The sequence below is a fragment of the Salvelinus alpinus genome, chromosome 1, assembly GCF_045679555.1.
Source record: "Salvelinus alpinus chromosome 1, SLU_Salpinus.1, whole genome shotgun sequence".
NCBI classification, from domain to species: Eukaryota; Metazoa; Chordata; class Actinopteri; order Salmoniformes; family Salmonidae; genus Salvelinus; species Salvelinus alpinus.
In genome coordinates, this window is record NC_092086.1 from 37,156,530 (window position 1) to 37,177,407 (window position 20,878).

At 43.8% G+C, this 20,878-nt stretch overlaps 3 protein-coding genes across 7 annotated transcripts; 1 reads left to right on the plus strand and 2 right to left on the minus strand.

Annotated features, from left to right (window-relative positions):
- Positions 1–3,010: 3,010 nt before the first annotated feature.
- On the minus strand, positions 3,011–7,307 carry mylpfa (myosin light chain, phosphorylatable, fast skeletal muscle a). The gene is made up of 7 exons (XM_071416008.1): positions 7,081–7,307; positions 6,271–6,369; positions 4,218–4,293; positions 3,917–4,021; positions 3,619–3,697; positions 3,464–3,512; positions 3,011–3,367 (listed from the first exon to the last, which is right to left on the minus strand). The coding sequence occupies exons 1-7, from the start codon at positions 7,081–7,083 to the stop codon at positions 3,266–3,268; spliced, it is 513 nt and encodes a 170-aa protein (XP_071272109.1). The 5' UTR covers positions 7,084–7,307; the 3' UTR covers positions 3,011–3,265.
- A 7,357-nt stretch (positions 7,308–14,664) lies between these two features.
- pheta2 (PH domain containing endocytic trafficking adaptor 2) lies at positions 14,665–17,737 on the minus strand. Of its 4 annotated transcripts, XM_071416936.1 has the most exons (5): positions 17,479–17,737; positions 16,776–16,891; positions 16,412–16,520; positions 15,713–16,019; positions 14,665–15,606 (listed from the first exon to the last, which is right to left on the minus strand). In XM_071416936.1, exons 3-5 carry the CDS (start codon positions 16,490–16,492, stop codon positions 15,167–15,169), a joined length of 828 nt encoding a protein of 275 aa, XP_071273037.1. In that variant the 5' UTR covers positions 16,493–16,520; positions 16,776–16,891; positions 17,479–17,737; the 3' UTR covers positions 14,665–15,166. The 4 variants fall into 4 exon arrangements, with proteins under 4 accessions (XP_071273037.1, XP_071182180.1, XP_071272881.1 ...); XM_071326079.1 differs by lacking the exon at positions 16,776–16,891 and having other exon boundaries at positions 14,665–15,480; positions 17,479–17,684; XM_071416780.1 differs by lacking the exon at positions 16,776–16,891 and having other exon boundaries at positions 17,479–17,684.
- On the plus strand, positions 17,635–20,696 carry cd2bp2 (CD2 (cytoplasmic tail) binding protein 2). 2 transcript variants are annotated; one of them, XM_071416649.1, is made up of 7 exons: positions 17,635–17,814; positions 18,313–18,388; positions 18,601–18,736; positions 19,085–19,242; positions 19,328–19,907; positions 20,027–20,112; positions 20,372–20,696. In XM_071416649.1, the coding sequence occupies exons 2-7, from the start codon at positions 18,314–18,316 to the stop codon at positions 20,480–20,482; spliced, it is 1,146 nt and encodes a 381-aa protein (XP_071272750.1). In that variant the 5' UTR covers positions 17,635–17,814; position 18,313; the 3' UTR covers positions 20,483–20,696. The 2 variants fall into 2 exon arrangements, with proteins under 2 accessions (XP_071272750.1, XP_071272670.1); XM_071416569.1 differs by having other exon boundaries at positions 17,732–18,062.
- Positions 20,697–20,878: the final 182 nt, after the last annotated feature.

Sequence of the window (20,878 nt, forward strand, 5' to 3'; positions counted from 1 at the left end):
TTAGCGACGGAGGGTCCTTCTGCATTCAATGACAACTCTGAATCTGCCCATCAGACCAAATGTCCATCTGTTATTTTTTTGCTTGTGGTAAATTAAATAATATATATTTTATTTAGCCAAATATTAATAAGGGTGAGGCTTTTAGTAAATTAACCCATTGGAATGTGATCTATTTAGAGTGATTTGAGAAACTTAAGTTGACCACTCCTGTTTGGTTGGTAGGTAGGTAGGTTGTTGAATCTCATCTGGATAGTTCATAGAGAATGATAGAGGCCTCTAGTGGCCAAAAGGCTGTTTTAGCATGAGCAGGGCCATGAGGGCTTCCACCATTTTAATGTAGTCAACTGGGTGGGACTTCCAACTTCATTGACCGATCCCTACTGGTGACCCTGTTGGAGTCGTGCAACCAGGTCATCAGGAGGGATCGGCCAATCGGGAAGAAGAAAATTGACTACTTTGAAATGGAGATTGCCTCAATGAAGCTGTCACAGATGCCATAATGGAACGGATACAATGATGAGGCCTCTTTCCATCTCTATGGGATAGTTTCACCTCTTACTCCTGCGCCTTTAGGACCCATAGGAAGCTACTTGGTGCTGGGCGGGTCAGGCGTGCCAATATAGCATTAACCTCTGAACTCTGACCTTCGGGCTCTGATGTATTTATGTACAAAGTTGGTTAATTTAATCAGATATTATATATGTATTCTTTATTTTGGATCTGACTGCTATTTTTCTATGCGAGTAAAGGACACCTGGTTAACTGGAAGGATGGCTGGCGATGTGAAGCCCAGTTTAAGGAGGATAATGTTAAGTATTGTTTTTTTGTTTTTTTATACTGGTATAGCTGTTTTGATTTCTTTATTGCACATTTGTCCTCATCTTCTAAGATAACAAATCCTATTTAAGTCATTTCATATTTCAAGTTTACTGTGGTAGCTATGGGTAATGTTAGGTCCACAATTCTCCATTTACCTTATTACAGTATTAAACCTGACAGTGATTGAAGAACAGGGGAATGACCATCAACTAAGATTCACATGAATATTTCAGATATGACATCATTTGAGTGAGCCGAAGGTCATAAAGTACTGTATAAGATACTGGGAGGCGTTTAGTCAACTCTGACAAGGGTTGTAATTGAAGATCTGAAGTTGTCTTTGTCATGCCAGTATGTTGTAACCAACCACCATAATGATGTTTTGATAACTCCCTAACCCACTCACACACAGTGTTATGTAGCGTATGTATACTGTACATTAGATGGATAGTGCCGGTTAGTTACTGTAACACCATTCCTTGATGGAAACCGTTGATTCTCTTAACACTGATTCTCTGTACTGTTTTTGTAGGAGAGGAGGGTCTTTAGTGTAATCGTAGCCAAAATGTTCTTTGTGTTCACTATTTGTCTTTTTTTCCCAACTCATGTTATTTTTTTAAGCCTCTGCTTTCCCCCTTCTTCCTCCACATGTTGCTTCCAGTCTTCTCAGAATCACTTGGATCAGAGTAGAGTCAGCGACGATGACCTGAACATGTTTATGCAAACCTTACTGTTCACAAAGCATGTTGTCAAACAGCAGCACTGACGGCCAGCAATGCCACTGCTGAGATCAGTAGTGTTCATGGCAATAATTAGACGTTGGAGAACCCTGAGAATGCTACAGAACCAATCAGGATAGAGCAATATTTCTCCAAGCAGGCCCTGGCTTCATCCAATTGGGTAGGCCCCTTAAGGTCCTCAATTCTGTGTTCAGTCATTGCTCCCAAATTGATCTGGATCTGGAATCAGTTTTCACTCCTGAAATAGCCAGGATGAGTCAACAGAGACACTTAGGTCCTGAATGCATTTCTGCATTGGTCCTGAAATCCTTGAGCTTTTAATCGGGAGCGTCCCACTTGATTAGATGTTTTTAAAGGATGTTGCTTTTATTTTTTTCTATTTTGTCATTGCTTTCTCCCCAACTGTATGTCTTTTGTTGTTTTAAGTTTACATGGAACTGTTATTGGTGGAAAAATAAAATCCTAGATAATGAAATGCATTCCTTACCTGCAGAAAATCTACACATGATGTATTTAATTACTAATGATAATGACAGTTGTGATGAATAATAACCAATAATATATTAAAGAACCCTGCTCTGCCTTGCATTCTTGTTTCATATTGATATAGCCTGCATTCTCCCAATGAGCTGTGCATGAACATTTTATTCCATTCTGGAAAAACTTCATATTTCAGACAGTCTATGGTCCAGCAGGGGGCAGTAAAGGTGTATTTTTGCTGTCTTTACCGATGTACCTAGTCTGCAGATAAGACTTTGGTGTCTCAAACAGTTTGTATTTCTTCCCCCTATACACACAGCACAGGAAATACACCCACACCAGCCCTGTTGTTTTGCAATCCCACTCTACCAGAACCACTCATGAACAGAGACACTAGTGTACAAAAGATAAGAGCTTTTATTCACAGTTAGTCCCTTTTATTCGTTACAGAGGAGTTTCTGGCAGACTAAAGCTAGTCCAGGTGCAGAAAACAAAGGAGCTTATAGAAAACAGGTAGACGTAAAGGATGAAAGGGAGGGAAAGGAGGTGAAGACGAGTGTTTTCTTTGGGTCCTTTCTCTTCTAGCAGCCTTTCTCACTTGAGAAAAATGTAGCCGTCGCTTTAAGGAGACCATGTTTTTCTCTAGCCTCATTCCTTCTTAGAATATCCTATATCCCCACCTTATCTACAGGAGTTAACATCTACAATATTTATAGAACGATATCCCTCTGTTTGGTTTATTTGCCCGCCTGAGGGTTCAATTAAGGGGGAGTGAAAGGACTTCCAGGTCTAACCTCTGAGCTGTTGCAGCTGAGGCAAAGACTGGTGCTCCATTTCACCTTGGGGTTTACACATCCATACCACAGTAGTGGAATACGACTTGCTGTGTGCATTTCTTCTAACAGACTGGGGAAACAACCAACGATAGATATGAAGAGGGTTAAGGGAAGAGAAAGCGGATGAGAAAGAGATGGAGATGTTAAAAGATCATTTTTATTGAAAATAATCCCATATCCCCACGAACAAACATAGACAACCCATGAGCACCCGCTCTCACACAAATATCTTTAGTAGAGACGAGTCTTTTAGAGAATTTGTGTGAGTGAGAGACAGAGCACATGAGTACACATAAAGAGAAGGAAGGTATGAGAGAATAGAAGGAAGAAGAGAGGAGCAGGAAGGTAGAATGGCAAGGGAGGCTGTTTTCTTTTCTTCAGTCTGTTTCATTACTCCTCCTTCTCCTCTCCGTGTGTGATGACGTAGCAGATTTGCTTGTAGTCTACGTTGCCGGCCACATCTGGGGGGAAGGCATCCCACAGGTTCTTCATCTGAGGGGAGGAGAAGGAGGGTCAGCCACTCGCCAAGTCAAGGGACAACGAGAGATCATGATGATATTCAAACTGAATGATTAGAAATGTATTCACCTCCTCTGCAGAGAACCTGTCGCACTGAGTGGTCAGGAGCTCCTGAAGGCTAGAGAGAGAGTGAGACAAAGTCAGAAACATTCATGAAGCTGTGGATTCTGTTATGGAGTGCACTCATTACTACAACTGTAAAATAAGGAAGGAAATATTCTCACAATTCCTTCTTGATGAAACCGGTAGCCTCGGGGTCCAGGACCTTGAAAGCACTAACGATGACATCCTCGGGATCAGCACCTGAGACACACAGAGCGTCAGTCAGGCATGTTACACTGACAGCAAGACACATGCAATGTCCTCAGATATGGGAGTGTACTTAGAAAGCCACTAACACTTTGAAGCGATTATAACCTGGTTATAACAAGTTAGACAGTGAGCCTAACAGAGTCAAACCAAGAAATGAGGAGATTGTGAAACATAAATAGAGCAAGCAAGTACAGTGAGTTATAGACCCACCCTTGAGCTTCTCTCCGAACATGGTGAGGAAGACGGTGAAGTTGATGGGGCCGCTGGCCTCCTTGACCATGGCTTCCAGCTCCTCATTCTTCACATTCAACTGGCCTACAGAGCAGGGAGGGAGTGGAGGTTAGCTAGGACCATTATCTATCTCTCTCTGACACACACACAAACACATACAGACATATACAGTACATATTGGACATTGTGGACATACTAAGGCACACTTTTAATAGAGACAAGTCAGTCACATAATATGTCCTCAGAATCTTAAAAGGTCTTAAATGTAACCCTTGCTCACCCATTGAGGCCAGCACGTCCCTCAAGTCATCCTTGCTGATGATACCGTCTCTGTTCTGGTCAATGATTGTGAAAGCCTGAGAAGGAGGGAAGGAGGGAGGGAAGAAGTGAGGAAAACAGAGAATGTCTGACATGACATGAACACCAGTCACCAGAGTCTGCCAAGTTGTCATCCCCAGTGGGACATGGAGGAGGGTGGGTTCAGTCCTGTGCGTAGTGGGACGTGGAGGAGGGTGGGTTCAGTCCTGTGCGTGGTGGGACATGGAGGAGGGGGGGTTCAGTCCTGTGCGTAGTGGGACGTGGAGGAGGGTGGGTTCAGTCCTGTGCGTGGTGGGACATGGAGGAGGGTGGGTTCAGTCCTGTGAGTGGTGGGACATGGAGGAGGGGGGGTTCAGTACTGTGCGTAGTGGGACGTGGAGGAGGGTGGGTTCAGTCCTGTGCGTGGTGGGACATGGAGGAGGGTGGGTTCAGTCCTGTGCGTAGTGGGACGTGGAGGAGGGTGGGTTCAGTCCTGTGCGTGGTGGGACATGAGGGAGGGTGGGTTCAGTCCTGTGCGTGGTGGGACATGGAGGAGGGGGGGTTCAGTACTGTGCGTAGTGGGACGTGGAGGAGGGTGGGTTCAGTCCTGTGCGTGGTGGGACATGGAGGAGGGTGGGTTCAGTCCTGTGCGTAGTGGGAAGTGGAGGAGGGTGGGTTCAGTCCTGTGCGTAGTGGGACGTGTGTAGCATGTGCACTCCATACAACTTAGAGACACCTCTGTCAACTATGGTCATTTAAGTGCCAGGTGCTGCCTATTTATGGCACAATGCTATGTAACCCTTGTTAGGCGAGACCTAAAAAGACCAGAAGAAATTGAAATTCTTACACGTTAATTTAGGGAGAGCTCATTAAGTTACACCTGTTAAATCCTTCTTCCACTGTCCCAGCTTGTCTCTGGACCTCATCTCTTACATCTATGAAACCCAAGAGGACCCCCATGGTTGATCTTGAACTTTAAAAAGCAGCTGGTAATCCATCTTCCTGACTCACACACATGCACACACACTCTCCCCATCATTGCAAAGTGTTAAGACTGTCCCAATGATGATGTCAGACATTCCCCAAGTGACACTTAAGAAGTCTGTATCACTTACAGCAGCAAGAATTCCCTCCGTCAAGTCTGTGCCCATATCCCTTGACAACACTTTTGAAAACACACACCATCATATACAATCTCCCACCTACTTCCAGATCCCTATTTCCTGACCTTATCTATCCTTCCATACACACAGTATCCTTCCCTACACTTCTTCCACTTTCTACCCTCCGTCTTTCATCTACATACCGTTCACCTCTCCAACCTTCCTCTCCTCATAATCAGGTACACTAACCTGCCTTCCAAACTCTAGACCTTATCAGAAGCTCAAGAAGGTGCCCCCCCCACCCCTTCTGTTCCACTCTGTCCCCACCTGTTCTCCCCCAGTCACCCCCCATTCATCCCCGCCCCCCTCACTGCCCTTCCCCTCTCCTCTGTGTGCAGAGTGCCAGCCAGGGCCCAGTTGTCCTGCCATACTTAAACATGCAGCCCTCAGCAGCAGAGGACTTAAGATGAGAGGTTGAGTGACAGCTGAAGGCTCAGACGAGAGGGAGGCCTGGAGAGCTTCAAAAGGTTACAGAAACTTCAGAGCTTCTCCTCATGACATTCCTTGCTTTATTAAGATGGGAGAGAGGGGGGACAGACAAAATAGCAACTGCACTGAGAATTTACCAATCAGAGGCCAGCCCCCAAAATCTAATTTGGGGTTCGCTCCTTTAATGAAACAAGGAAAAACAGTACACCATGATTGACTCATGATTATAACAGTATCAATTTAGCCGCTGGGCCTGTCTGTTTCAGCGTTAGCAATTATTTCAGCCACTCTACAGCAGAATTAGGTTACAATGAAACTGACTGGTGGCCAGACTAGAGTCACTCACTCTCAGCCCAGATAGGGAGTTGAAAGGAAATCTGTCCCATTGACATTTTAAGGAGTAAAAGTGATGAGGTGTTGCATAGTGTGTTAAGAAATCCTCACCTCCTTGTACTCCTGGATCTGGCTCTGCTCAAACATGGAGAACACGTTGGAGGAACCGCCCTCTGCTGCTGCTCCCCTCCTCTTGGCCTTCTTGGGTGCCTGAAGGACAAACACATCAACTGCTTAACAATGGGAACTTCTAGGTCTGTTCATCCTGCAGCTGTAGCCCTCAGGAGGCCAATTAGTGACCTTTGACTTCAGTGTCAAGCTGTTCCTGGTCAGGGACAGGTGAGTGGATGTCCTTGTGTGTAGGTCCAGTACACTGTTCCGTCCGCCATCTAGCGTTACAGTCTTTGATCTGACTATCAGTGTGATGTGGGGTGAATATGTGTGGTCCACCATTAAATCCTGCCACTATGTCTTCAATGTAGTTTAACATCCCTTACTTCCTAGCTCTTGAAATTTGCTCAGAACAGTTCAGGAACAATCTTTCTCTGGCTCAGGACAGAGGACGATGTTTTTGAATGTGGATGTATTAGAACATTAATTATCCTCAGGTAGCTAACCTTTTACAGCATTTTTTTTATAAATGTTGTTAATAAAGTGTTAACAAAATGTTTAGATCCTGTGAATGATATTGTATATCCAGGAACAGCTTTACACAAAATGTCTAAAAATGTCACCACCCAAAAAAGTCCAGTTGAGTTTTAAAAAGTTGTTCCATAATTTATTTTTCAATCTAGCAAAAAAGCTTAACATAGAAAAACAAGAAAATCTGGAAATGCTGTGTTATTCCTGGAGGTTCCCATCGACAGCACACAGAGTAGTGGACAGGTAAGCAGTCAGAAAGTGAGGACCGGTGTTACTCACCATCTCGAGACGGTATGTATGGAGGTTTGGATGGTCAACAAGAGAAGAGACTGATGTGAAGCCGCATTAAACCCCTATCCTCGGGGGCTTATATACCTCTGTAGACCGTGCTAACTTTAGCCACAGCCTCAAGTTTGGATTTGTAGAGGCAGAGAGAGGGAGAGAGAGGGAGGGATGAGTTTGAAGCAAAAGTTAAGCGACTGGCAGAATGAGGGACAAGCTATCACCTTACAAGAGATCAGAAATAGACCCAGGAGTCTTGGAATGAAGGGAACCCGATACAACAGGGACCAGGCCATACGTTTAGTGTCCCACGTGGACTAATATGGACATTCAGGACGTAAAAGGCTCTGGTACAGTGTTTGTGTCTATTAGACCATGTTTATTGGTGTCGGTAGTGAGGTCTCCCATAATCCCCCTGGAGTCTAAGGGCCTGAGCCTGGGTTTCTATTAGTCTAACATATAGAGTTGTTGTAAGATGGTTATACCAAGGACCATTCGGCTAAGGACCATATATACCTCTGTAGTGGTATATATCTGAGTTAATAGGAAAAGGCCAAATTCAATGTTTCCTTAAATAATAATAATAAAACAAATAATATTAATATATATATATATATACAGTGCATTCGGAAAGTATTCAAACCCCTTGACAGCTTTATTCTAAAATGGATTACATTCATTTTTCCCCTAGTCAATCTACACACAATACCCCATAATGACAAAGAGAATAAAAAAATTGTTGTTGAAATTTTAGCAAATGTATTAAAACATATATTTTTAAATACCTTATAAGTATTCAGACCCTTTGCTATGAGACTCAAAATTGAGCTCAGGGGCATCCTGTTTCCATTGATCATCCTTGAGATGTTTCTACAACTTGATTGGAGTCCACCTGTGGTAAATTCAATTGATTGGACAAGATTTGGAAAGCCACACACCTGTCTATATAAGTTCCCACAGTTGACAGTGCATGTCAGAGCAAAAACCAAGCCATGAGGTTGAAGGAACTGTCCGTAGAGCTCAGAGACAGGACTGAGTCGAGGCACTGCAAAATTCTGCAGCATTGAAGGTCCCCAAGAACACAGTGGCCTCCTTTATTCTTAAATGGAAGAAGTTTGGAACCACCAAGACTCTTCCTAGAGCTGGCTGCCCGGCCAATGAGCAATCGGTGTAACGGCTGTCGTCGGTGGAAGAAGGTGAGGACCAAGGTGCAACGTGGTAAGTGTTCATGATATTTAATAATAATCAAAACTGAACACTGAATAACAAAACAACAAAGAAACAACCGAAACAGCTCTATCTGGTGCAGACACACAAAGACTGAAAATAACCACCCACAAAACCCAACAGAAAACAGGCTACCTAAATATGGTTCCCAATCAGGGACAACGATTGACAGCTGCCTCTAATTGAGAACCATATCAGGCCAAACACAGAAATAGAAAATCATGGAAAACTAACATAGACAACCCACCCAACTCACGCCCTGACCATACTAAAACAAAAGACAAAACAAAGGAACTAAGGTCAGAACGTGACAGTACCCCCCCCCCAAGGTGCGTACTCCGGCCGCAAAACCTGAACCTATAGGGGAGGGTCTGGGTGGGCATCTGTCCGCGGTGGCGGCTCTGGCGCTGGACGTGGACCCCACTCCACCATAGTCTTAGTCCGCTTCTGTGGCCTCCTAGGAACGGCGACCCTCGCCGCCGACCTTGGCCTGGGAACCCTAATAAATGGGCCCACGGGACTGAGGGATGCCTCTGGACTGAAGGATGCCTCTGGACTGAGGGGCAGCTCCGGACTGAGGGGCAGCTCCGGACTGAGGGGCAGCTCCGGACTGAAGGGCAGCTCCGGACTGAAGGGCAGCTCCGGACTGAAGGGCAGCTCAGGACTGAGGGGTAGCTCAGGACTGAAAGGCAACTCCGGACTGAAGGGCAGCTCCTGACTGGCGGACGGCTCTGGCAGCTCCTGACTGGCGGCGGCTCTGGCGGCTCCTGACTGGCGGGCGGCTCTGGCGGCTCCTGACTTGCGGGCGGCTCTGGCGGCTTCTGACTGGCGGGCGGCTCTGCCGGCTTCTGACTGGCGGGCGGCTCTGGCGGCCGCCAGTCAGGAAAAAATCCAGAAAACGAGTGGAGGACAGAGGAGCCTCTTAAAGAAGAAGTTACAGGTCTGTGAGAGCCAGAAATCTTGCTTGTTTGTAGGTGACCAAATACTTATTTTCCACCATAATTTGCAAATTAATTAATTAAAAATCCTACAATGTGATTTTCTGGATTTTTTTTCTCATTTTGTCTGTCATAGTTGAAGTGTACCTATGATGAAAATTACAGGCCTCTCTCATCTTTTTAAGTGGGGGAACTTGCACAATTGGTGGCTGACTAAATACTTTTTTGCCCCACTGTATATACTGTATCACAGTTGGTTGGTGGCACCTTAATTTGAGAGGACGGGCTTGTGGTAATGGCTGGAGCGGATTAAATGGAATGGTATCAAACGCATGGTTTCCATGTGTTTGATGCCCTTCCATTCGTGCCGTTCCAGCCATTATTATGAGCCATCCACCCCTCAGCAGCCTCCTGTGTAATGTGTGTATATATACAGTATTTTATTATTTGATAGAACATTGAATTTGGCCTTTTGCTATTAGCCCATAGAAACGCATTGAATAACATATTCATACATGGCAAAAAAAGGAAGCATGTTTTAAAATGTCTGTTCTATATCTGAGAGATACAAGAAAGCTCAGGAAATTACTTTCAAACGAGTCTTGTTAGGCTTGTGGGTGTCGTAGAGCCAAACAACGATTTGTAGCTGTTCATGAGAGTCACAGCTTTCGATGGTGGGGTAATATTAATTGGATGCTACAGACACTTTTGCAAGAAGACTGTCAAATACCGCTGTGGCTCTGCCACTTTCCACTGCAGATGCAGAAGGCCGACATCAGCGAATGCGATGGATTGGAGACGCAGCTCATCCCAAAACAATTCAGATATCTCAAGCTTAAACAGACAGATTTTTATGGGGATTTTTTTTATTTTGCTAATTTGATTAGCACAAGGGTCACGTTAAGCGGTTTTCACCATCAGTGGCAAGAGTGCTAAAGAAACTATACTCCCTAAAACAAACCTCAGGTTGTTAACCTTTGACAAAAACCCAAGAAACTTCAGGCACTGTTAACTTCTGACCAATGCCCTTTTTTCTCCTAGGTTTTATTAGGGATCCTACTTTAGTGATGCACACACTTTCATTTGTTTTCATAGTGCCACACACAGAAAGTCAGACAGCCCCCCCCACACAGTTTTGTATTGCTATCCTTCTGGTGACCAAAGAATTGATTCCCATCATAAATCATATTTACCCGAACCTTGAACCTAACCATAACCCTAACTTTATTCCTAAACCCCTAACCTTAAACCTATATCAAACCGTAACTAATTGTAACCCTAACCCCAATTGTAACCATAACCCAAAACCTAACCCGTAAGCCTAAAATAGCATTTTTCCTTGTGGACTTAGAAGGTAGTTAAACAAACAAGCACGCACGCACGCACGCACGCACGCACGCACGCACGCACGCACGCACGCACGCACGCACGCACGCACGCACGCACGCACGCACGCACGCACGCACGCACGCACGCACGCACGCACGCACACACACACACACACACACACACACACACACACACACACACACACACACACACACACACACACACACACACACAAACACACAGTGCTCTCTCTCCTTCCTCAAGTGCTCCACTCCTAATGCCATGTTGGAGGGGATCACAGGGAGGGGGACTGAGGGTGCAGGAGGAGCTATGAGGAGAATATATATGAGGGACAGCTGAGAAAGACCAAAATAGCAAAGGAAACTTGTCTGCCCCCCCACTCATCATCAATTTTAAAACTGTCCATCCATAGTTCATCCACTCATCTAGTTGTTTTTATATATTCCAGTCTGGTGTCTTTGATTTATTTTAATTTTAAACGACTTAAACCCAAAGTGCCGCCAGACAGGTGAGAAGCTTCCCCAGTGTCGGGGGACTATGGTAGGGCCTGTAACCTGCCGTCGGTTGTCTGTGTTGTTCTATGACCTCTGATCTGCCTTGTTATTGCCATGGTAAAGTGTAAAGTAAAGTCATTTTTCGTTATACTTTAGTTTATTTAACCAGGGAAGTTACTGTCAAGGATGCTTGGTCATATGGTGTACCATACATTATCTACACACAGTTCCGTAACAGGACCCCATACTTCCTTATATAGAGTGCACATAGCCTACTTTATTATAAGACAGGTTACTAGGGGTGTTCAGTGTCGGTCTTGGAGGGACGAAATACTTCTGGCTTTCATCCTCTCCTTCTAATAAGGGACTAATTCAGACCTGGGACACCAGGTGAGTGCGATTAACTACCAGGTAGAAACAAAGTGTTTCGGCCCTCCAGGACCGGAATTGAACAGCCCTGGGTTACACCTTATGGCTTGTTTATATCCTGTCACAGTGTGAGGAGGTGTTGATATACAGATGTATGTGCTTTGTGTAAGGTGACACACTTCCACGCTCCCCTGGACAAATCTATCACATTCTAGATGATTGGTATGAATTTCTGGTATGTGGTGAAGCCAAAGTCTCATCTTTGAGACACACATAGAAAACCACTTTCACACTTCAACTTAAAAGTTTCAACTCTTAGCTGACACTCTTACCCAGAGCAAATATGGATGCGAGCCTTGCTCAAGGGCACATTCACAGATTTTTCACCTAGTCAGCTCAGGGATTTGAATCAGCAACCTTTGTGTTATTGGCCCAATGCTCTTTACCACTAGGATACCTGCCACCGTGTGTGAACTTCAGTTTGATCCGTTGATCTGATATTCTTAAATATGTAACTTGTTTATTTTACCACTGGTGTCTCACTAGTGTACATTATATTAATCCTCATATATCCTTATCTCAGAACCCAGATCCAAATCTCACATCTGTCACGAGAGACTACATTGGTCCTGTTAATATTAGCTCACTTTTCATCTCTTGGTTTTTCAACTGAATGTGTTACATGTTGGCTGGTGGATGGATGTCCCATCAGGGCAATACCAGAGAGGGCTCTTTGTTACTAATGTCTCTCTCTATAACAATATTATGATTGAATTAAACTGAGTCTTGTCACACTTTTTAATCAGTGGACATTAATGGTTTAATTCACAGCTAGTGTTTGTAGCACCCTCTGGTGGTACAGCATGGTTGAGCTGCATCAACCTTTGTGCGCATTAAAGTTTCTTAAAAATAATGGATACATTTAACATGAAAGATATACACCTAATTATATAGTGCTGCATTGTAACTTATTATTTTGTTAAACGGGGATGTGAAGCCTTTACTTGACAGTGTGTAACAACACATCAATATATATGATGTTTAACACACCATAAGGATGTTTTTATGTTTGACATTTTAGTCATTCAGCAGACGCTCTTATCCAGAGCTACTTACAATCAGTACATTCATCTTAAGATAGCAAGGTGGGACAACCACATATCACAGGCATATAAAGTACATACTGTGGGGCAAAAAAGTATTTAGTCAGCCACCAATTGTGCAAGTTCTCCCACTTAAAAAGATGAGAGAGGCCTGTAATTTTCATCATAGGTACACTTCAACTATGACTGACAAAATTAGAAGAAAAAAAATCACGAAAATCACATTGTAGGATTTTTAATGAATTTATTTGCAAATTATGGTGGAAAATAAGTATTTGGTCAATAACAAAAGTTTCTCAATACTTTGTTATATACCCTTTGTTGGCAATGACAGAGGTCAAACGTTTTCTGTAAGTCTTCACAAGGTTTTCACACACTGTTGCTGGTATTTTGGCCCATTCCTCCATGCAGATCTCCTCTAGAGCAGTGATGTTTTGGGGCTGTTGCTGGGCAACACAGACTTTCAACTCCCTCCAAATATTTTCTATGGGGTTGAGATCTGGAGACTGGCTAGGCCACTCCAGGACCTTGAAATGCTTCTTACGAAGCCACTCCTTTGTTGCCCGGGCGGTGTCAGTCGTCCTGGTCAGTCGTCCACAGATCAGTCGTCCTGGTCCCTTTGCAGAAAAACAGCCTCAAAGCATGATGTTTCCACCCCAATGCTTCACAGTAGGTATGGTGTTCTTTGGATGCAACTCAGCATTCTTTGTCCTCCAAACACGACGAGTTGAGTTTTTACCAAAAAGTTATATTTTGGTTTCATCTGACCATATGACATTCTCCCAATATTCTTCTGGATCATCCAAATGCTCTCTAGCAAACTTCAGATGGACCTGGATATGTACTGGCTTAAGCAGGGGGACACGTCTGGCACTGCAGGATTTGAGTCCCTGGCGGCGTAGTGTGTTACTGATGGTAGGCTTTGTTACTTTGGTCCCAGCTCTCTGCAGGTCATTCACTAGGTCCCCCCGTATGGTTCTGGGATTTTTGCTCACCGTTCTTGTGATCATTTTGACCCCACGGGGTGAGATCTTGCGTGGAGCCCCAGATCGAGGGAGATTATCAGTGGTCTTGTATGTCTTCCATTTCCTAATAATTGCTCCCACAGTTGATTTCTTCAAACCAAGCTGCTTACCTATTGCAGATTCAGTCTTCCCAGCCTGGTGCAGGTCTACAATTTTGTTTCTAGTGTCCTTTGACAGCTCTTTGGTCTTGGCCATAGTGGAGTTTGGAGTGTGACTGTTTGAGGTTGTGGACAGGTGTCTTTTATACTGATAACAACTTCAAACAGGTGCCATTAATACAGGTAACGAGTGGAGGACAGAGGAGCCTCTTAAAGAAGAAGTTACAGGTCTGTGAGAGCCAGAAATCTTGCTTGTTTGTAGGTGACCAAATACTTATTTTCCACCATAATTTGCTAATAAATTCATTAAAAGTCCTACAATGTGATTTTCTGGATTTTTTCCCCTCATTTTGTCTGTCATAGTTGAAGTGTACCTATGATGAAAATTACAGGCCTCTCTCATCTTTTTAAGTGGGAGAACTTGCACAATTGGTGGCTGACTAAATACTTTTTTGCCCCACTGTATTTCCTCAATAACATAGCTATCAGTAGAAGCAGAGCTGGAGGGGGGGGGGGTCAAGCGCTGATGAAGTGTTGCTGTGATGTTGTTGTTTTTTGTGTGGGGGGGGGGGAATCGAGGTGAGGATACTGTTTATTTAAGTTACTGTTTAAGAGGTAGGGTTTCAGATGTTTGTGGAAAATGGGCAGGGACTCTGCTGTCCTAGCTTCAGGGGGAAGCTGGTTCCACCGCTGTGGTGCCAGGACAGAGAAGAGCTTGGACTGGGCTGATCGGGAGCTGCCCTCCTGTAGGGGTGGGATGGCCATGAGACCTGAGGTGGCAGAACGGAGTGCTAGGGTTGGGGTGTAGGTTTTGAGCATAGCCTGAAGGTAGAGAGGGGCAGTTTATCTTGCTATTCCGTAAGTAAGCACCATGGCCTTATAGTGGATGCGACCTTCGACTGGAAGCTCTTTGCTTCAATATTGCATAACTACCCTGATTGCTGACAGAAAGTTAAGCTTCACACTCACCATCAATATTACCTAGAAAATATACCAGTGATTTTAATGATAATTTACAAACAGTAACAGACAAACCCGTAGGAGTGCCAGTACTCTGAAATAAGAAAGTGACTATCATTTGCGGAACTAGCGTGTTTAAGAGGAACCAGTCACCTGTGTATACAGCATGAGCTGATTATATTCCTAAAACCTAACGTAGCAGGCGGAAAAGAAACACCCGAGCGGAGTTCCCACATCAGGGATGTATCCCTGAGAACCGGATGCATCCGGTTGTTTGCAACACCACTAAGGGTGATAGTCTTATGAGTTTGATGATGAGTCTCTGCTTAGTGACAATACATTTTTAGGCTCATCATCAACCTCATAGGACCCCATCATGATGTATACACAGGTGACTAGTTCTTCTTTAATGCTCTAGTTCCTCAAATTATAAAGTCACTTTCTTATTTCAGATTACTGGCATTCACACCAAAGTCCTCATCAAAATAACCAGAGTGGTGACTGTCTGATCTCTGTGGGTCAGTGTTCACTTAGGTCAATGAGATCCTCCTCAAGGTGCTCCTCTTCCTCCTGCCTCCTCCTCAGCCAATCAGCTCTCAGCTGCTTCACCTCCTCTCCATAGTAATCATGTAGCTTGGTGAAATCCTCTAGAGGATCAAAGTCCACTTGTGGCCGTTCCCCATATGGTGGTGCTGGTCCATTTATCGGTGTGACATGTGCGTTTCTCTTGGGCCAATGCTTAGGGGACCTCTTCTTGATCACGTTGCTGGGGATTGGAGGGGCTTGTAATACATTACTGGCACTGTGGCTTCTCCCTTCTCTCCTCACTGGTCCTGGCATGAGGAAGGAGGAGGAGCATGAGTTCAGGTAAGTCATGGATTGGGTAAGGCACATTGAGCCTGGACCAGTCACAGTGGTTCGTTGATGGGATTCAGCAGGGCCAGCTTGGCGTTTAGCCTCTGCTTAGTGACAAAAGAATACAGGTCGAGAGGCAGGAAAGGAACACATATTTTTGAAGAATGAATACAACAATACACACACACCACACTTTCTCCACACACTCACCTTCGTACTGCTTCCCCAGGTCTCTGACCAGCAGTGAAAGGTAGCAGTGGCTGGCTGTGAGCAGGGCTTTGACCCAGCTCTCCTGGCCCAGCTGGTCCTCAGCAGCAAGCCTGTAGGTTTTCAGCCCTGAACCTCTGAACACCATGGAGAAGGCAAACAGTCCTCCCTCAGACTCACAGCGCTGGACAGCACAGCCCTCTAGGACAATAACCCCCAGCAGGTGTCGATCTGCCGGACGCTCCTGGTAGAACAGCAGATTGGCTTTCAGGACAAACCAGCGCCTCTGGTAGGAGGAGGTCCTCTCTTTCTGATGTGGTATGTGTAAGAGGAGGATGCCAGGATGGTGGGGTGAAAGATGGAGAAAGGGAGGGGTAAGTAACAATATTTTTGATGAAGGGAAGTTGTAAAGAGTGAGAATAGATACGGAGATAAATACAGCGATAATTTTACCCAAATGAGTGCCATTATACAAGCCCTCCATTTCAATGTTCTATTTATGTCAGTGATATATCAATAGGGGGGGGTGGGTTGACATTGATAATAATAAAGTAGCTTCAAATATCAAATATCAGTTGAGACATAATTATTATTAGGCAGGGAAACTCAAAAGGCCAAGAGGAGACTGTGTTATAACAGAATCTCACAGCATATTGATAATGTAATTTGGCTCTTGCTTGTGTCTGTCAAGTTTTACAATACCTTTTTGTAGAGATATCCTTCTTTATTTATCGGTGAGGTGCAGGATAGGTAATGGGTTAAAATCTTCTCATGGATCTTCATTACAACGTTCTCCAACAAAGAGAGGATCCTTTAGAGGATGAAAGGCATCCTTGATAATATCAATCCAGCACCAGTAGTACAGACACATAACATTTGAGCCTTGTTTGTCTGTCATAATACCTCCTTTCTTTTTCACCAGTAAAGCAACATTGCCAGTAACCAGTTGCCATCGTCCTGTATTCAACTAGTCCATTCTTTATGACAATGATTTTAAATCTACACACAATTTCCATCTCTATCTCTTGCCAGTCTAGCGGAGGAGTAATGTGTCATCCAAGCTTACCTCTCAGGGTCACTCTCTATCCATCCAAATGTATATGTTTTAGATTTTCTGCCATAAACCTTCACTTGTTCCTCTCAGTCTAATTCCCACAGTAGTTTGTGTTCACCGCAACACATCTAGAATTAGACAATGTTTAAATATAAAGTTTCAGGTTACGAACACAGGTCCTCCCATGGGTACTAGAGGACAAGTGTTGAAATATAAATAACTCAACCCACTTCCTGGAAACAAAACCCTGACACACAATATTCTCTTTCCCCTCTACGCTTAAGTCCACACCTACTACCCAGATAGTATACATTGAGAGGGTGTTCTTCCTCACTTCCCTGTTCTGTGTAAAATGTTAAGTTAATTTCCTCAGTGATGCTTTAGAAAAAATTCTTACTATATTAAATGTGTTCTTGAAGTTGATTAAATGTTCCTTACTTCCTCTGGTGATTGATTCATAACCAAGAATGAATTTTCTCATTAAGGCCTAGTTGGACCCCATAGCACCACTACATTAACATGAGTGGTAATGAGGGCCAGAGCCACATAAACAGAGCTTTATCATTGCAGTTTTTACCTATTGAAATTAAGCATTTTATGAACAATAAAAACAAAAAAGGACTTGAAAACAATGAGAGTTATTTGACCTCGACCAACTTGTGCTGGCACTGAAATCATCGACGCTCAAAGATGATAAAAATACTATGTGACTTACCTGAACATAGTAACAACACAAGGCTCCTAAGAAAAGGAGGAGTGTAATTGGCCTTCAATAAATTGGTCTCTAGAGGCAAATCCCCCCCAAAAACACCCATGAAATGGCCTTGCATGGAGATAGATACGTTACAAAACATTAAAACACTTCGAAACTAACACACTCTGAATACACCCCGTTCTGGTGCTGAACGTTTTGAATTGTTTAGAGAACTTTTTGAGACCGTGACACCTCTTGAACACGCCGCAGAACTGTACGCATCAGGTTCGACATCACTTCCGGTTTAGTTGAATGTCGCTTGCAGACTTTTCATATCGATAGCTAGTAGCTAGCGAGGTAGTTTGTGTTTTCCTTAGCTATCTGCATTTAGATACATGTTGTATTTTTTGTATTTTTAATTATCCTTATCCATCCAAGGTGTTGTGAAGCTAGCTAACTTACGCCCCTTTAACGTTACTTACTAACTCTGCACGTGTCGTTGTTTGTTTTGTACCTGCTAGTACTGTAACGTTAGTCAGCTAGCAAAACTAAATTAGCTAGCTATAGCTGTAGTAGTCACACTATTGTGGAGATAATCGTATCACGTAAGTTAACGTCACGTGGAATAGTGTAACGTTACTCGCTTAAATATTGATGACATACGTATTCAAAAGCTTTAGTAAATGGTTAACTAATAACGTTAGTTAGCTCGCTAACGTTACTTGTTAACGTTAGCTAGCGCAGTAGTTAGCTAAGAAGATTGCTTCCATTTGATTCATTATAGTACAGTAATATATAGACATGTATACTACAAACATGTGCATGTAGATTTGTTTTCTCTTCTGTCATCAACAGCATGTCAAAAAGAAAAGTCACATTTGGGGACGGTGATGGTGGAGAGTTGTTGGATGAGGACGTTCCAAAGAAAAAGGTGCTGCCACAAACACTTGTTCTCAGATCTTAAGTACAGTGCTACATTAATTTTTAACAGCATAGAGTGGGACATAAGAATTACATCTGACCAACACAAATTTGCTTTTTGATGTAAGAGTCTTTCAGTTACTTGTGTTAGCTAGAGGCATTTGTTTGAGGGTTCTCTATACTGACCAGTTCGCCTTGTTATCTCACCTGGGATCTCGCCAGTTATGTGAGGACGTGGTTGGGCCGGGCTCCAGGTTCAAGGGAAAACATTCTCTGGACAGTGACGAGGAGGACGAGGAAGAAGATGGAGATAAGAGCAGCAGCAAATACAACATATTGGCCAGTGACGATGTGGAAGGTTTGTCTTACCAATTTGATTGTCTCCATAACTGAGACCTGGCCCTCCAGTTATTTAAAGGTAGACTCTGAGAAATGGCATTGCTACAAGCAGCACCGCAGATTTTGGGTTGAGTGAGACGCAAGACTTCCCTCTGACACAGTCACCCACAGTATCTGCGCATGTGCACGGGTTCGCCTTACCCATTACAACGTGGTAGCCACAGGACCAAATCAGCGGAGAAGTTGAGCATCGCGCTTCAACACTCTTAGCTGTTAGGAAAATTGATCCACTATGCTGTTTAGTTATTGCATCTGTCATATCGCTGAGTCTACCTGTTAATGTCTAAAAGTGCATGTTTTGTTTTAGGTCAGGAGGGGGCAACAATTGACTGTGACGAGGGAGTTCCCATCACACCCTTTAACCTGGATGAGGAGATGCAAGAAGGGCACTTTGACTCTGAAGGAAACTACTATGTCAAAAAGGATGAGGAGATCAGGGACAACTGGCTTGACAACATTGACTGGGTAACTGTGTCTTTAGTTATTTGATTAGTTGTTCACTGTAGAAATGTCACACACAGTGAAGTAATGTATTTGTCTCGCTCTTTAGGTGAAAATAAGAGAGCAACCTACTAAACGAAAGAAGAAAGGTCTGGCAGCCAAGAGGAGGAGGAGAGTGGGGGATGAAGATGAGGCAGAAGAAGAGAAACAGCGAGAGGAGAAGCAGGCAGACAGTGATGAAGAGGAAGACATGGAAGAAGAAAAGGAGCCAGTTGAAGACCCCCTGGCATCCTACAGCCAGCATCAGCTCACAGAGGCTGTGTTGGAGCTGCTATTACCTGGGGAGACTGTTGCCGCAGGGCTTCGCCGGCTTGGAGGCCTAGGTGGGCGTAAGAAGGGAAAGCAGAGGGAAGAGAACGGGAAAGCAGAAGAAACAAATAGGGATACCGAAAAACTGGACAGGCTCACGGCACTTGCAGACAGACTGGTTGGGAGTGGGGTGTTTGAAATATACCAGCAGACGTATGAAAAACTGGCCTACACACTGAAAGGGAAGAGCCAGCAGCAATCAGTGGAGAGGAGTAAAAATGGGGAGGAGGAAGAAGATGAGCTTGACATGTTTGCAGACAAAATTGACGAGAAGCACAGTGTCAAAGCTCCGGACAAAGAGGATCAGGATGATGAGACGGGTTAGTGAGAGTAAATTGGTTTGCGGTCAGCTGGTTCCAAACCATTTACACTACTATTACAGGTGCAATTTTTGTTGACTTTTGAGATGTATGTGTAAACATATTTTGTTTGTCTTAAGTGAGTGATGAGGTGATGTGGGAGTATAAATGGGACACAGAGGAGAATTCTGAACTCTACGGCCCCTTCAGCAGTCAGCAGATGCAGGTTTGAATTATCTCTCTATTTTCTATTACAGTATAATGGACAATACATTAAGGGCAGTAGTATCTGCACTTATGCTCTAGTAACTGTCCTAGGGGTAGGAACATCAACAGTACCTGCCATTCTGCTACTGGTCTGTTTTTCTGGTGGTCACACAGTTTATTTTCCTTCTTCCCTTCTTCCCTTATCATCCTGTACCTGGTTATACTGGATTAGGCCAGGCCGGTTCTGTCCAGTAATCCCTATTTTCTGTCTCTTTCAGGGCTGGGTGGATGAGGGCTATTTCAAAGATGGTGTTTACTGCAGGAGGATTGAACAGGGAAGCGCTCAGTTCTACAATTCCAAGAGACTAGACTTTGATCTTTACACATGACCATGATCAGTTCTTGACTAATAATTTATGTATTATGTTGTTTCATGTGGACCCCAGGAAGAGTAGCTGCTGCGTTTGCAGTGGCTAATGGGGATCCTAATAAATACCAATGATGGTCTCTCGCTCACACACACACAGACATCCAAATTCTCTGTTATCTGATCTCTTATTGTATGTAGCCTTCCTGTTTTAAAATAAACAAATTGGTCTTTTATATAGTCTATTTCTTGTCTGCTGCTAAGCCTACAAGCAAGGTCTTGAAACATTGCTAAATGCATTTTACTAAATATTTGTTGGGTTTCTATATAGTGCACAGTGTTACAACATTGGTTTTAAGAGTAGTTAGACAAATTTGCTAAAATAATATTTTGTATTACACTGGTTTCTGAACAAGCT